Source organism: Hippocampus guttulatus, chromosome 13 (genome assembly GCF_054856545.1).
Source record: "Hippocampus guttulatus isolate MCC_2025c chromosome 13, RoL_Hgut_1.0, whole genome shotgun sequence".
NCBI classification, from domain to species: domain Eukaryota; kingdom Metazoa; phylum Chordata; class Actinopteri; order Syngnathiformes; family Syngnathidae; genus Hippocampus; species Hippocampus guttulatus.
Genome location: NC_141273.1, coordinates 4,229,279 through 4,245,912, shown reverse-complemented (window position 1 = coordinate 4,245,912; position 16,634 = coordinate 4,229,279). Strand labels below are relative to the sequence as shown.

The 16,634-nt window shown below is 41.9% G+C and overlaps 1 protein-coding gene across 4 annotated transcripts in view; it reads right to left on the bottom strand.

Moving 5' to 3' along the window:
* gphna (gephyrin a) overlaps positions 1-16,634 on the bottom strand; it is a 32,546-nt gene that overhangs the window by 7,682 nt on the left and 8,230 nt on the right. For 2 of the 4 annotated variants that reach the window (XR_015102675.1, XM_086127356.1), the window contains exons 7-20: positions 15,347-15,646; positions 12,508-12,609; positions 9,453-9,518; positions 8,786-8,923; positions 5,640-5,682; positions 5,428-5,565; positions 5,173-5,265; positions 4,914-4,969; positions 3,136-3,255; positions 2,998-3,056; positions 1,784-1,937; positions 1,584-1,705; positions 1,141-1,228; positions 950-1,023 (exon numbers count right to left, since the gene is read on the bottom strand). Coding sequence is in view for 3 of the 4 variants with exons in the window: in XM_086127356.1 (XP_085983482.1) it covers positions 950-1,023; positions 1,141-1,228; positions 1,584-1,705; positions 1,784-1,937; positions 2,998-3,056; positions 3,136-3,255; positions 4,914-4,969; positions 5,173-5,265; positions 5,428-5,565; positions 5,640-5,682; positions 8,786-8,923; positions 9,453-9,518; positions 12,508-12,609; positions 15,347-15,646 (1,553 nt within the window). In the remaining variant the exon portion in view is untranslated. The remainder of the gene's footprint in view (positions 1-949; positions 1,024-1,140; positions 1,229-1,583; positions 1,706-1,783; positions 1,938-2,997; positions 3,057-3,135; positions 3,256-4,913; positions 4,970-5,172; positions 5,266-5,427; positions 5,566-5,639; positions 5,683-8,785; positions 8,924-9,452; positions 9,519-12,507; positions 12,610-15,346; positions 15,647-16,634) is intronic. The other 2 variants (XM_086127357.1, XM_086127358.1) reach the window with 2 other exon arrangements.

The window sequence follows — 16,634 nt, the reverse complement described above, 5'->3', positions numbered from 1 at the left end:
AACAGGGTTGCTTCCTTTGATGAAAGATGGAAACGCTTTGCGCTTCCTGTACAGTAGGTGGCGGTATGCCTCAAAGAGCTGTTGTGAGTGGCTTGGGAGGAGGAAAGATGATGTCACTTCACTTTGGTATAACAACACAATCTACAATTTTTTTTTTTTAAATTCTATTTTTCAGGGAGGCGTAATGATTTGCATGCTGTACGGTCAGTGGCGCGAGGCATCAAAATGGTCTAAACCACCAACGACCCAAGAAGAAGAAGGTACGCAAGCTACGCTACTTGGATTGGAGTTTAACTTTGGCCACAATGTGGAGTGGAATTCTGGTTATGGTATTCCATTTTAAATGCTAAATTAAATAAACTTTTTGGTGTTTTTAGGGTTAAAACTGCTGCAAGCAGCTCCCAGTTATGTAGACTAGCAAATAAGCTGATGCGAAATGTAAGTGAGTTAATGTGAAGCTCTTTGGTTATTCACCGTAGGATGTAGATACATTGACAGTGCACTCAATTTACCATTTTAATCACATTGGATTTTTCATTTGCTGGACTATGATGTGTTATTTTGTCAAATGATGGACCGATTTTGTCAAATGATGGAAATGAGAGGACCTACTTGACAAAAGCAACAGTCATTGTTCTCAACTTTATGATTTGGTTGCCAAATTTTTCAACCTTGCTAGCGACTTTATTTTCCCCCCAAAAAAGCAACTAGTGCATTTGATTTCCACTAAGAAACATACGAAATGAGCTTGATTGTCATACATTTATTGGCGATGCTACCCACATGTTTAGCTGTGTTGCTCGATCCACAGAAGCCTGTTTCGCCACAGAGTAAAGGTGATTTGGGGTATTTACATGCTCAATCAACCGGTATTGTGAAGGGTGAAAGGTAACTAAACGAGGGTGAATGGTAAAGAAAAAAACAATGACGTCATCCTTTATCTACTCACCCTGGCTTCATGAACACACGTCCAAAGTGAATCTGAGCATGAAGGTCAATGTCCAGCACCTGCTTCAGGAAGTCCTGGTTGGACACACAGTAAATTATGTTCATCTAACTGTGCCAGTTTAATAGATCAAATGTTGTCAGATGATCAAAACTGGAAAATTCAGCATGGATGAGTCAGAGTTTGGATCTTACCTTCTCTCCCATGGAGACGCCCCCTGAGGTGATGATGACATCAGCACGACTGATTCCCTCATGAAGAGCTGAGAGCAGGTCATCAGGGCTGCGCATACAGGTATGAAATGTCACTCCGGGGTCATGAATGAACCCGCATATTGCAAAGACAGAGGAATAAACCCGATCAAGAATTCAGTGAGATCTGTTGAATTTCAAACAAGAGACACATTTGGAAAGATGTGGATGATACTCTAAATACACTGCCCTTAAAATGTATTTGTGTGTGTGTGTAAAATTATTTTACTATTACAGTATTTTATTTTATATTCTTAATTTCTTAGTACAGTATTTGGCAATTATTATTTGCACAAAATGGTCAGAATGCATCAATGAAGAGTTACAGCTTGGAATGAACTTTTTCCGAGACAGGAAATAATTTGTTTTGTTTGTAATATTTTTACTTGTCTCCAACAATGCCCAGGTTGATGGTTGGATATCCATGTTCCTGGATGGTCGCGAGCAGAGTCGAACGGTTGGAGTCTCTGATCTTTCCTGGGTGGAGGTCATCTTCTGGATTCAACAGCTTGAATGCAATAAATCAGTGAGTTCATGAACAGAGAACGCGCTGGGAATAATCCTGTGATTATTTGTGCGCACACACCTCATTTCCAGTGGACATGACAGCCACCACTGGGAACTTGTGCACATTGACATCAGTCACCCCCACAGTAGCCAGCAGACCGATCTCTGATGGGCCCATGTGTGTCCCTTTGGCTAACACACACTCTCCTCGTCTGATGTCATGACCTATAGGCCTGAACAGACAATAACAGTTGACTTCAAATACAGATGAAGTTCTAAAGCACCTTTAGGCGTGTGTGTGCGTTAGGGCTGCCACAAACGACTATTTTGCTAGTCGACTAATCACCAACAGTAGTCGTGATTGGTCGACAAATTGGACCATATGTAAATCTTAGCGGATTGCGCCAGCAAGCAGAAACATGATACTCTATGCGGGTTCGGGTGTGACTCTAAGGGAGTTGCTTGTTCAATACCAACCGCAAGCACAAAAAAATGTGTTTTGGTTGTCAATACATGCGAGTGAGTTCGCTGACTGTTACCTCCAACCACCCATCTCACAGCCTCTTCGACCTGCCGCCGTCAGGGAGAAGACTACGGCGTCTCTGTGCTAGAACCAGCAGGCTCAAGAACAGTTTATTCCACCAGGCGGTCAGGAGACTCAACCCCCCCACCCCCTTTTCTGCTCGCAATCCCCCCCACTCTACCCCTGCCTCCTGCCACAGACTGTGACGCTCCCTCAGCATCTGACATCCGATTATTACTTAAACAATGGACTAACTTCAACCCGCAATAATCACAAGTGCCCTTGCCATTGCTTTTTAGTTTTCTTTTTTTTTTTTTATATTTGTCTTTTTTAATGCAGTTCAGTTTCACTGCCCTTATTTTTAGCCGTGTGTGTTTTCAATGCACTGCATGTTTGCACTGTGGTTGAGAGGAAAGAAATTTCATCTGTGCTGTATGTTGTACGTAGAGCATATTGACGATAAAGCTGACATGACTTGATTTGATTTTGGGTGAAAATACGCCCGAATTTCCAGACTTTGTTGCTAACACGGGTTAGCCAAGACCCTGCATTACCCTCAAAGATTCTGTTTACATCCGGGATGGCCCGGATTACCACTACCGCGCATGTGCGTCACAGACAAGGCATACAGCCAGCAGGAGGAGCGGGAGATGAGACAGTTTCGATAATAAGTGAATCCTGTTAACTATTAAATTAATTGTCGACGATTTTGATCATTAATGTGACTAGTCAACTCATTTTGGCAGCATGATGCCATTGTTACTTTTTACCTGATGTCCTGCCCTGGCCGAGCCTGCACCATAATCCTCACTTCTAATTCTTCTGTGCCCTGAAACACACCAGAGATAATATTACCATACTTGATGAGACACATGTATTCCCCGGCAACAATTTGTTTTCTTGCTTACATCTTCAGACTCTCTCAAAAGTTCTGTATCTTCCACTTGGACTACTGCGTCAGCACCACAAGGAATGGGAGCACCGGTGGTCACCCTCATCACTTGGCCTGGCATCACCGTGTGGGTGGGCTGCATTGACGCACAGTCATATTAGAATTGTCAACTTGGAACTGCAGTACAATATTTGCCACAATCTAGTCATTTTTAATATTTTTGCTGGGGGAAAAAATTCTCATGGGAGCATCTTTCTTTTGTTGTTACTCGCTTCCCACAGTTCAAAGCTATGACAGTAATGTAGGTGATCATTAATTATGTGACTGGCTCTGAGTATTTTTACAAGCACACCCTCAAGTCATGTTCTACTTTTGCGAGCCTTCTGACAATATGTGCTGTTGTACACTTGCGTAAAACAGCCATCGGGGATGACCAGAGAATGTGAACGATGCCTTGTTGTGTTATGAATGAGCCACTCTCTTTCTTCAAATGTTGGAATAGTCATTGCTCGAGTGCTGTTAAAAAAAAAAAAAAAAAAAAAAAACATTGGTGGATATGTGTAATATCTTGTATAATGACAAGTCGCAAACATGTTTGTGCTGAAAATGTTCAAAACGGGATACGTTACATGGTTAACAGCAGTTTCCTGTGCGACTTACAAAGCTCAATGTATAGTCCTGGAAACTCAATGAAAGAAATGTGCCTTGGCTTGAAAAAGATTGAAAAACACTCATCAAGAGGAGTCAAAAAAATACAACTGGTCCATGAAGTGTGCATTATAGGACGCTGCATGAAATGACGACGTTGAGGAGTGATCAAAACATTTTTACCATTAAATTATAACATACAAGACATTTAAAGGAAAAACGTTTCTATTAAATACCGACTCGTCACTCTCAATTTGTGGGAGGTGCCTCCCGTGCTCGCATGTCTAAAGAGGAGAGTTTAACGCCCTCGTGACTGTTACATTACTTGTGGTGCATGAAAGCAACAAAGTAAAAGTAGAAGTAGACTCCTAAAAGAAAGAGATCCCTGAACTGACGATTATATTTGGATTACAAACATTTTTCGGTGTCCCGTGATGACATTTGCTTCTATTCTGGTTGGGGAAGTGTGAAGGTTTCAGGATACCAACTGACCGTCACTGATGTTCTGTTTGATTTCGTACTGGACGGTTACATGATGGTGTATTTCGACTTTTAGTGGTTGCAATATCCATTTACATAAATCATTTGTGAAGTGATGTTCGAGGCGAGGCAGCTGGTTACCGAGACGCTAGCATGTTGTCGGCCAAAGTCTGCTAAGTGCAATGCACTTTATCGACTAATCACTTATTTTCTTAAACTTTGACTACAATTTTAAGCTTTGGGCTGCTGGGAAAGGAAAATAAAGATTTTAAAAGGAGGGCATTTTTGGAAAGATCTCAAAACTGATATTTTTGACCAAAACTCTATTTTTGTCAATAACTCCAACTAATCTGTCACGAATGACATACACTTGGGAAATTATTAAGATTTCACTTCGCAAAACAATTCTCTTCCGTCTGCCATTGGATTTCAGTGGTGTTTTCAAATATTCGGATTTACCCATCACTTCTAGACTTAAAGCTGACTAAAGACCGAATGTTCTTTCTTTCAAATTTAGCTTCTTTACTTTCTGTACCGGTCATAACCCCAATAGGAAATTGCCCCAAAAAAGCACATTAGGATAATCCTTTGTTGTCTTGACTATTTTTGACAATTGAAATAAACTGAACAAGTTTGAATTGCACCGATTAGTGAATAAGGACTGACCTGTTGTCCAGCCTGTGATTCTCCCATGATGAAGCGATCTCCTGGGCCATCGGCAGCTGCAGGACAACAACACCAAATGAAATTAACTGCGAAAACTAGAGCATCTCCCTTGAATGGTGATTTAAAAGACGATTCCAGTGCCGAATACAGAGTGAAAAATCTCATCTTTAAAACACAGAGTGCTAAGAAGAAAACATCACATGTAGTACGAGATGAATGCAAGAATCATCAGGTTGAACCAAACCTTCCCACTGCCTACCTCTTACAGCATAGCCGTCTTTAACTGAGGCGGGAAATGGAGGAAGGTTGTCTTTGGCATAGATGTCCTGAGCGAGCACTCGACCCAATCCGTCTAGAAGGATTAGGACATTTCTAAAACCATTTCAACAACACTCCGACCATCACAACAGGTAGAGTTAGTGCACGGAGTAGTTGGAAGTTTGACTGCTTTACGCCGCTTACGTTTCAAAAACCGATTAGGGCACACAGCGCACAATCGATGGTGGAGACTGACCTCTGTAGTTGATGACTTCAATTCCCAGAATAGGAGTCATTTCTAAAACAGTGATGAAGGCTTTGTCCATTGATGTCAGTGGAAACGGGGACATCCGATGGCGTCGTGCCACTTTGCTGATGTCTACCGCACTGTGGCCTGAACATCCGCGCACACAATAAAAGTTTTGCACGGTAATGGAGTTGTGCAAGGGTGACGTGTAAATAACTTACTGGCCCTCAGGATGTTCTCATTACTGCCACATCGGGACTGGACCTGGAGGAGGACAATGATTCTCTTGTTAGTCATTGTTTGAATCGCATGGAACTACTGTAAGTCCAACGTTTTACTTTGTTACGTGATTGTTGAAGTTATTGTCTCCTGACAAAGGATTCAGAGTGGATGATTGAATCTGGATATATACAGCCTTCCTGGAACTTTGACTTTTACAAACCAGTGCAGCCATTTACCTGTATTATAACTTTTAGGCACTGATCGGTTTACATTGCTATCACTGGAGTATCTACACATATCAAAATAATTGGAAAAAAAACCCAAAATCACTATGAAACTATTGTTTAAAATTTCCATATGACTTCTCCCCGTCTCCGCTGTATTTATCTGCTCCAGTTGTCAAGGTTTGTAGCTTGTTTTCTCCAGAAGGCCTGTGTCAGGTCCTTCCACAGACCTTCAATAGGATTTATATAAATTGTTTGGAATAGTCAATACATCACTTTAGAATAGTCCGATGCTTTGCTGTTAGCCATTGAGTCATTATCTTGTGACAAGACCCATGACCTGCGAATGAGGCCGAGGTTTCTGACAATAGGCAGGACGATTCTCTCTAAAATACCTTGATAGTTATGAGATTTCATTATAGCTGGACAGATTCAAGACAGCCTGTGCTGGATGTAGCAAAGCAGCCCCAGAACATGACAGACCCTCCTCCATGTTGAACAGTAGGGACAGTATTCTTTTGTTGATATGCTTCCTTTTTTTAATCTGTGAACATAGAGCTGATGTGCCTTGCCAATGAGTTCCAATTTTGTCTCAGCTCTCCCAGAAGCTTTGTGAATGTACTGTATGTTGGTGGAACTTCCTCCTCGCAGCAACATGTGGGGATGACAATATGACGTCATTTCACTGACATTAACCGCTCGTTCTCGGCATTAAAAAAAAATGCTACATTTTAATAAATAACAAACACACTTTTGTTTTTATTTGATTGTTTTTTGTTGTTGTTGTTTTTTTTTAATGAAAGCAAAAAGATTTTCGTGCGGCACGGTGACAGACTGGTAAGTACGTGTGCCTCACAGTGCAGAGGTGCAGAGTTCGATTCCACGCCCTGGCCTTCCTGTGTGGAGTTTGCGTGTTCTCCCTGTGTCTGCGTGGGTTTTCTCCGGGTACTCCAATTTGTTCCCACATTTCAAAAACATGCATGGTACGTTTAAGGATCACACGTTTAAGGATCACTCTAAAATTGTCCGGAGGTGTGATTTTGAGCATGAATGGTTGTTTGTCTATGTGTACCCTGCGATTGGCTGGCAATCAGGTCTACCCTGCCTGCTCCGCTGAAAACAGCTGGGATAGGCTCCATCACGCCCGCGACCCTAGTGAGGATAAAGTGGTTCAGATAATGGATGGATGATATGATGCAAGAGCAATTTGTGATTGGATGGTCATGAGGGCGGAGGTGGAACTCCCACCTACATATGCAACAGCTTATGTAGGGATATAACTAGTTTTCACATCACAGCAGTGCATTACGCATGTTGCCAATGATAGGTTACATAGCATGAGAAGAATTACAGCATAGATCCATCCATTCATCCATGCCAAGACCGTTTGGAAATCGAAAGTAGTCCAGTAATTTTTCTCCCAAAACTATAAATGTAGGCAAAAAGGAGTGTTTTTGACCGGAGGTTTCACTGTGTGTGTGAGTGAGAGTGTGCGTGAGAGAGAGAGAGAGAGAGAGAAAGAGAGAGAGAGAGAGAGAGGCGCACACACAAATTATAATAGTTGATGAGTTATTTATACATTTATTTATTTGGTGCTTTGCTTTTCTCTTCAAACTTCCTTGTTTCGTACTTCTCCTGCTAGTTGTAAACCTCATCTATGATGCACACGTGGAGTTGTGGTAATCCGGGGCAGAAGTGATGTAAACAGAAACATTGTGGGCAATGCAGTGTCATGGCTAACCCGTCTTAGCTACAGAATCCAAAAGGCAATTTTCATACAAAATGCTTATTACAATGCAAGCCTTCATTTCTTGGGAGCACGGCGGTGATGAACGACCATCGAAAAAGAAAGCATGTTGGGGCTGATGCCTGATTTCAGTCCTGACATAGGGACAGTCGTGTCTAGAAGATTAGCAGACACAGGCTACCGAGGGTGTTTGATGTAAAGCAATACCATGTCACGTGCCAACACATTGTCGCGTGTACTATGGATTACAGAAGCATTAATCAGTGAACTCCCATTTACTGACAACCAAAACAGATTTTGTATGCCCGTGGTAGACATCAAACAGAAAGAGCAGACAACACACTACCCATAAGTCTCTCTCCATTCCTACACTCGCAACCATGCCACAAAGTGTTGCTTTTAAGAACTCGGACATAGCAGCACTCAAAGTAACAGAGCGTGGCATGTTTTGCCACAAGCCGTCAGTGGAAGCACAACCTAGGTCGTTACGATATACTAACTTATAGTGCTAAAAATTATGTTCTAAGATTGAAGGATTTTTTTTTTCTGTTCAGGTAGATACCACATTTTGATTGTGTAGCTCATTTTGCTACTTTTAAATAATGCAAACGAGTGAAGGCAGAGAAAGCTGGATACAGGTTCGAACAAGCGTCTGAGAACTTCGAGTGGGCCATGGAGTAACCTAAGTGTTTCACGAGCACCATATTGTTTTTTGTTTAAAAAGAACACGTCCGGTAAACTTAAAGAAACTGATTTGTAAACACATGTCCCCTCATCGAAAATTCTGGTTGGAACCATCAGAAAAATAACAAATATGAGCTGGCTCAAATAGACTGTACATGCTTTCCACCAGTGAAACAACAAATTAAATGTGACCTTTCGGATAATTCCAGCATCAAGTTTTTGCATGTTTTTCCTTTTCAGAATTTAGCGCCGCTTGTCATTACAAAGCGCATTTTAGAATATTACATTCTGCTTGCTCGGAAAGACATTGAAAATAAACTTTGGGATGAGGGCAGACACAGCAAGATACAGTATGTGCAAATTGCAAGAACAGATTTATTTTACATTGCTGGAAAATAAAAGCTGCTTTCTTCCGTTTGTCAAAAAGATCTCGAGTCGGGCTTCCGTACAACGTCTACATTCATGTGTTAATGTGACTATATGTGGGTACCTTAGGTGTTGGGCATGATGCGGTGGAAAGGCGGGAGGTTGCCTGTGTTGCCCGTGGTGACTCAGAAGGGGTGGAGCTCAAAGACGCAGAATCTCGAGGAAGCACCTGAACACCTCGAGAAATGATCGAGTCCGGAATCTACAGGTTAAGAAAGCAGAGACATTAAGATGATCCATGTCGCCATGAAAAATCTTTGCTCTTACTGCCCAGTAACATAGTGTATTTTTGAAGCAACAATTTATGCAACTAGGATTTAATCTGTTGTTAAACATAGACACCGATGACACTAATGTGACTACATTTAATACAGTGGATGATTACAAAAAAGAAAAAGAGAATATCAGAAATAATGAGGTTGACGTAGAGATGAGCGGAATTGAGCCGTCGTCTCCCAAAATAAAATCTATGTTCAAATATACTTTTGAAGAAACTACAAACAGACCACTTGACGCTTGATTAGGTATGCGTGAACTTTCGTGAAACAGTCACGAATTAAACATGCTGATAATTTTGGGTTCAACTTTAAACGAAACAAGGAAATTAAACAGATTTTCAAAGCACGGACACCCATTATATGACAGTAATAATTACATCTCGGTTAAACACTGTCTGACAGCAAAGTATACATTTATCCATCCATCCATTTATCTGATCCGCTTATCCTCACAAGGGTCGCGGGCGTGTTGGAGCCTATGCCAGGTGTTTTCGAGCAGTAGGCAGGGTACACTCTGAACTGGTTGCCAGCCAATCGCAGGGGACACATAGATGAACAAAAACCATTAACACTCACACTGAGGGACAATATAGAGTATCCAATGAATTTACCATGCATGTTTGGAATGAAAGTACGCTGATAAAAGACTTCATTAAAAAAAAACAACAACAACAACCAAAAAAGACTTATCTGCATTACATAATCTTACAGTTCCCCAAAAAGCCAGGCCCATTATGTTTTACAAAAAGTCAATTCGTGTCCTATTAAAAGAAGGTATAAATAAAGAAATCAATAGCAATCCATTACATCATAGGTACAATTATAAATGATATATGGAAAATTGAATTACGTTTGCAAGAATTTTGACATCAACAGCGTTTTATGATCTTGCCTTTACACAAACCACATTAGATTTGAAATCAAATAATCAAGATGTGACTAAAGTATAGACTTTCAGCTTTAATGAGGTTGTACAAAAATATGGCAATTATCCATCTGGCCATCCATCCATTCATCATCTTCATCTTATCAGGAGTCAGGGTCGTGAGCGCAGCAGCTTAAGCAGGGAAGTACAGATGACTCTCTCCCCAACCACTTCATTCAGCTCATCCAGGGGGAGCCCAAGAGATTCCCAGACCAGCCGGGAGACAGAGTCCACCGTGTGCTGGATGTGCCCAGAACACCTTATGAGGGGAGCACCCAGGAGGCATCCTGACCATATGCCCGAGCCACATCTTCCGTTTCCTCTCAGTGCAGAGGATAAGCAGTCCGTGGGTCTTGCTGCCATAAATATAATTTCAATTGAATGAAGTTCCCTGGGTTCTGTCAGTCTTCGTCGGATCATTGTGTGTTCTTGTCATGTTTTGTTACTATTATAGTTGTTTTTTTGGCTTGTTTGTTACTTTGGTTTCATGTGGTTTTCAGGACTTTGTTTGTGTATTTGACTCAGATTTTACTCCTGCAAGTATTTTTTTTGTTCATATATTTTCTTCAGTCCAGTGCCTCCTGCCTCCCTGCTTATTGGGTCCTATACCATCACGCAAAATTTGACAGAATGATCCGAACCAGCAAATGGACCTCGCAGGACCAGAGGCATGATACCATCGCCAAACCCATTCCGGCGGCGCACATCCCATGGCAACTACCCTTTCTGGCGGCGCATGTCCTACGGCAGCCACCCCATTCTGGTGGCTCACGTCCTGCTGGCGCCACCCCATTCCTGTTCTGGCGGCGCACGTCCTGCGGCCGCCACCCGTCCCCGTTCCGGTGGCACACGTCATGCGGCCGCCATTCGTCCCCATTCCGGCAGCGCACGCCCTGCAGCGACCACTGGGTGACTTTGGGACATCTGGGATCCATCCCTTGAGGGAGGGGTAATGTTATGTTTTTGTTTAGATTACGTTTGGTTTTGTTCCTTCATGTGCCTTTTTTGTCTCCACCAGCTCTTGTCACCCGGGTCCCTTGTGTTAACCAATCAGCTCTCTCAACCCTTTGTGTCTTGTCCATGTGTGTCTCCTTGTCTCGTCACTTGGCTTGTATTTAGTTCTCCGAGTTCTGTCAGTCTTTGCAGAATCATTGTGTGTTCCTGTCATGTTTTGTTTCTGTCATGGGTTTTTTTGTTTGTTACTTTGGTTTCATGTGGTTTCCAGGTCTTTGTTTGAGTTAGTTTTTCCAGTGTACTCCTGCAATCATTTTTTTTGTTCATATATTTTGTTCAGTCCACCCTGCTCCTCCTGCCTCGCTGCTTTTTGGGTCTTCTACCATCATGCAAAACTTGACACAAAGTGGTGTATAAAGACAAAATCGCAAAAGTGATATCAATGTCAACACTTCTCAAAATGTACATATTGAGCAGATTAAAAATAAGAAACTGTAATTACAATCCAAGTCTTGATGTCCTTCCTGGTTGGTCATGATTGTATGTAAAACATGCAAAAACCGGTGGTCTCTACAGCAAGTTGAGATGTCTTAAGCAATAGCTCACTTGAATAATTTCATCAGACTGACAAAAGCACCTCCAGAGTCCCAGAAGAGATTATACAACTAAATGCCTGGGATGGTCACCATCTACTCACATGTGAATAGACTTTGACATCCAGTATTCAGTAGAGAACCCTGAGGAAACTCACCTAGCTTTCTGAGGAATGGGAAATTATCAAATAAATCCTCTCTTGTAAATATATGTATTTTGCTTTTATACTACATCATAATTTCTATTCATTTCATCATTCCCTTGTGCTGGCAGCCGTAAAATTGCCCAACTACCAGAACAGTTTGTCCTTGAGGGCCTCATGTGATGTAGTAATTCACCTTCACCCAGGCCAATTCATACAATGGAAACATTGTCAGACTTTTACATAACATGAACCCAGACCAAATGATTATCTCCGGATGGGGTTGTTTCTCCCAAAAGGACTAATGAATAATTGTCACCACGGTGTCCTGATTTTCAAAAAAAGTCCAAAAAAAAAATGTCCATGGGGAAAGAGGTGAGGTAGGTGGTACAATTACATAACACACAAAACATGTGCAGTTCACCCACTCAACAAGAGAACGTCAGATACTTGTGTGGCAAATGCTAATTAACTGCCACTCACGACTGGAACGATCGTTCAAATGTTTATCTGTAGAAAGGAGCGGAAACATTCAGAATGTATCGAGCTTTGGGTTTTGCTACATTGACCAACAGGGCAGTTACTAAAAAAGCATGAACACTTTTTGGGAATGTGTACTTGAAGCTTCTTCTTTAAATAGTTTTTCAAAGCAATTTTGCAGTCCCCTAAATGCCTCTAAATGTAAAAAGGCACTTATTGTAAACGTGTATGTATCCTTCTGGCCACTGGTTGGTTTGACTTAAAATTCTAATAACTGTTGCTTTGTGTGTCCCGGAGCTTTCTCCAAACATCAACCACGTACGCCAGTTGAAATATGAATTGGCAGGTTCTGACAGACAGACATGATGAGCTGATCAATGACAAAAAAAAAAGGGAGTGTGAGGGTGCCTCACCTGCTGGTCATGGGTGCAGGAGCAGGTGAAATGAGTGGGAGGGGCAGGCGTGTTGCCAGGCAGATAGGGACCCCCCTTAGCCATGACCACAGCATGGCTGGTCTGATGGACACCAAAATGCATGCACGGGTCACACACAGACACATGTTGGCAGAAGTGAACAGATGAATGACATGATGTGGGCATCCTGACAAAACGTTCATTTTACTCTCATGAATCAGGTGGATGAAATATTCATCCATACCAGGTACATTGGACACCTTGGAATGACTTGTAATTTATAGGAAAAGGAAACTGTGACACAGGTGGAGAAATAAATGGAAGTCAAAGAAAAACAGGGTGAGACGAAGGACGACACGACAAATAAGCATCGGCTGTCGTCCTACAGTACACTCCAAATTTATGTTTGTTTGTTTGTTGGGGGGGGGGTTGTTTTTTGCAATTTATCTGGTGCTTTTTGTAAGTGTGTGATCTTTTATCAGCAATCATAGGCCAAAGAAGAAAAGCATCATGAAACTAGGAATGGGCAAAAACTTGGATCATGTTCAAAATTGTGATAAATGTGTGTAATTTGCCTGGTGTCCATAGCAACAAGGTATAAAAGCCACATCTTGGTTCAGCAAAATGGAGTGCACCACATGGCAGCAACCAATACAGAGGACTGTTGATTCCGTTTTAAATAGCTTGCTTGCAAAAGAAAAGACCATATATTCTCTTTCGTAGTCCAGATTCAGTTTTGTAAACAGAGTAGTACCCTTTTGCACACATTTGCACAAGTGTACTGCACAAAACACTCAGGCCACCACAGGCTTTGTTGCTTTCATTATCGTTTCTTAATTTTGACAAAGAACAACTCTGAATAGCAGAATAGATAACAGTGATGACATTGGTTATGGCTCCATTCCATGCAAGCAATGTTGCCTGGAAGATGCGGCCGTGTGCAGTCGTGCACCGCTCCAACCCTCTCAGGGCACAGCAAAATGTATACAGCACCCCCCCCCCCCAAAAAAAAACTTCAAACCTGAGCTGCATTGGAATTTTGGATTTTCACATTAGCCTAATACAAAAGCTATTGAAAAGTTGATTTGGTGTGTGAGGTTGACCAAGCGGGAAGAAGAATGTCTAACTTTTTTTTTTAAAGACAAAAATGGTGACAGTGCAGGAGCAGACTAAAAACCGCAGTGTCTTGCAATCATTGTCACGCAGACCTTGCTCGAAGATGCCCACTTCCAGTTTCATTTTGCCTAGTCTCAGGTCTATATGGGGCTTATTTACAGTGATATTAAAGTTGATTTACCACCTTACTAATATAACATTTCCCTGCAGAGGGATTGGTCTCTTTTAATTGTATGTCTACCTTGGAGTTGGGAGTTGTTTACTCCCATGGTGAAAAGTGCAGTCTCTGCAGGTTGAAAACAAACAAAAATAGTTGCAATCAATGTTTCCTCTAACTTAATGGATGCTGAGAGGGTGAGAGCAGTGCGCAATTGCTCACACGCGCAGCTTAGAGGGAATAGCGGTTGCAATGTGTTAGACAGCCCATCAATTGGACACGTGGCGTTGTCCAGCTTTCATGCTGTCCACTCGTCGAGTCACCGATCCCCTCAGTGGAAAGAACCCAGATGCTTGAATGAGAATATCTGTGCACAACTGAAGAATATTGTCGCAATGCACTGTATGTATGAAGTGTGGATGGCCAATCCGTGGTGAGATTCACTAAGTTCTTGCAGCTCCGCGCTGCCTCGTGTCATCAATGCACGGGCCACGAGTAGGCACGCTTTTGCTGGCTCAGTACAGGGCCAGAGCTGGTCATTTGGATGTCCAAGGCAAAACTAATAAGCGTATTTTCCACACTAGAAGGCGCACCTAAAAGCATTCAATTATCTCAAAAGCCGACAGGGTGCTTTATAATCCGATGTGCCTTATACATGGATCAATATTCTGATTTATTGGACGTAGTATTTTAAATGTTCTGTAAAGTGCGTTGCGACAGCCGAAGCCAGTTGTGAAAGCTCTATATACATAGAGCTGTATTGTATTGTATTCCCTTTAGCGTAGCTCTATCTGGTGGATGCATAACGCAACCTAAGACGCAGCCACTATTGTGGCTTCTAGTCTGTGCGCCTTATAATGCGGTGCGGTACAGTTTTAAAATAGACCATTCATTGAAGGTGCGCCTTATACTCCGAAGCGCCTTCTAGTCCGGAAAATACGGTCGTCATTTTTTTTAATGCTCAGCCACATGGAAAATTAGAGGGAACATTGGATACAAGGAAGATAGGGTCTTTGCTTGAAACTATAGCCTATATAATCAGTTTTTATTTTTTGTACATGGGGTCCTCAGATTTTGTGACATTTCAAGGTTACAACGCGCGTAAGATTTAAACTTGTTCCCTGCCTTATTTACAGTTTTTCATTTGACTGGTTTATATTCAAGCAGTGTTTGTCATAAAAATATGTACCGTACTATAATTATGACTTTCCTATTGGTCGGTAATAGGTTGGTTCCACAGAAACCTAACTTTGCTGTAAATCAAGGACCGACTGGATGCTCAATATTCACATTTTGAACCAATTATAGTGTTTTAAAGAAATCGTGTCGTACCTGGTGCAACATATACAAACTATTAACACAAAAGACCCGCTGTGGCCAAAGCAACAAATCAAATGGATGCCCAAGAATTTTGTAGAGTACTGTAATCCTGCAGACTACACAACTGCATTTCGCTCAATAGCTTTGTTATCTGTGCTGTCATGACCAAAATGACCTCCGAGGTTTCTAAAAGTTTCACTGATCAAGTTTGCAACAGCAATATTGGATGCCCTGTTAGTCTGTTACCTTTGCAGCAATAGCAGCTGCGGTGATGTGGGAGGAGCCATGCTGGTGATGATGATGATGGTGGTGGTGTGCATGTCGACCTCTCTGCCTGTCTTCCTCCTCATCATCCTCCTCCTCACACTGAGTGCCGCGCTCCATAGTGTGTGAGTGGGCATTCGTGTTGGTGTGTGCGTTGGACAGCAGAGAAGAAGGAGAAGGCAGCTGCTCGAGTGCGGCGTGTACGGATTTAACCCTGACCATGGCCTCGCGCAGCAGGTCGATGGCATGGGGCAGAGCAGGAAGGATGAATTGAAAACACTCCTGGAAAAAAAAAAAACTGAATTCATAAAAATTAAAGGATTTCCCAGTCATAAAAACAGCTAATGCGTGCCGAGTTTTATTCTAATCCGGCTAACAAAGTTTCAGCGTGTATGAATGTGCATGGGTGTTGATTAGCTAAACTTGCTAAATTATATGTTTTTCAAACAATTGGAAAAAAAAGTAATGTTAGGCAACAGTGCAACTTGTCATATCCGCCGCAGCTGTTCTGAGCTTTTGATAAGATCTATTTCAGATCGACTGATAACTGACGAACATAGTTGTACTCTTGATGCAACTCATTAAGTCAAGACATCAAAAGACCAAAATGAGCAACTCCTCCGGCTGACATTTTTTAAAGCATGAAAATTTCTGTGAGTCTGTACAGTCTTGACCTATAAGTCTGAGCCCAGAGCTTCAGTACTTAACCTACCGGTATTTTGACGTGCTTTGAGCGCATGACAGTTGGGGTGAACGGGACTTAAACTCTGGCAAAAACAGGCATTCGTGTGATGACACTGCCCTTCCATTGCATTCACCTCTCTCATTCTTGAGAGAATAGCAAACAGAACCACCCACAATTCATGTGTGCAGCAACGAACATTTTGCGAAGATAAACTATACTGACAGAAGTGTTCAAGCTTTTGATGAATTACTTAAATCATAAGCTCACCCACGACTTTAGCGAGGATAAGTTGGATAGAAAATTGCTGGATGAATGGAATTGGGTGAAGAGCCTTAATTTGCCCTTGCATCGACTCCTACCGTGTATCCCGTTCCATTTCACAGGTGAGCAGGATCATAATTAATTTGTGCATTTTTTTTGCGCCATTTATTTGAAATAATGTCCTGCTTTTGAATAAAGGGATGGAAATTAAAACATGCTTTTTAAAATCCAATTTATTGATTAATCATCACAACAATTGACAGATTAATCGATTATTTTATGTTTCCCCGAAACATACCTTCTGGAATTATGGCCAAAAAGTTC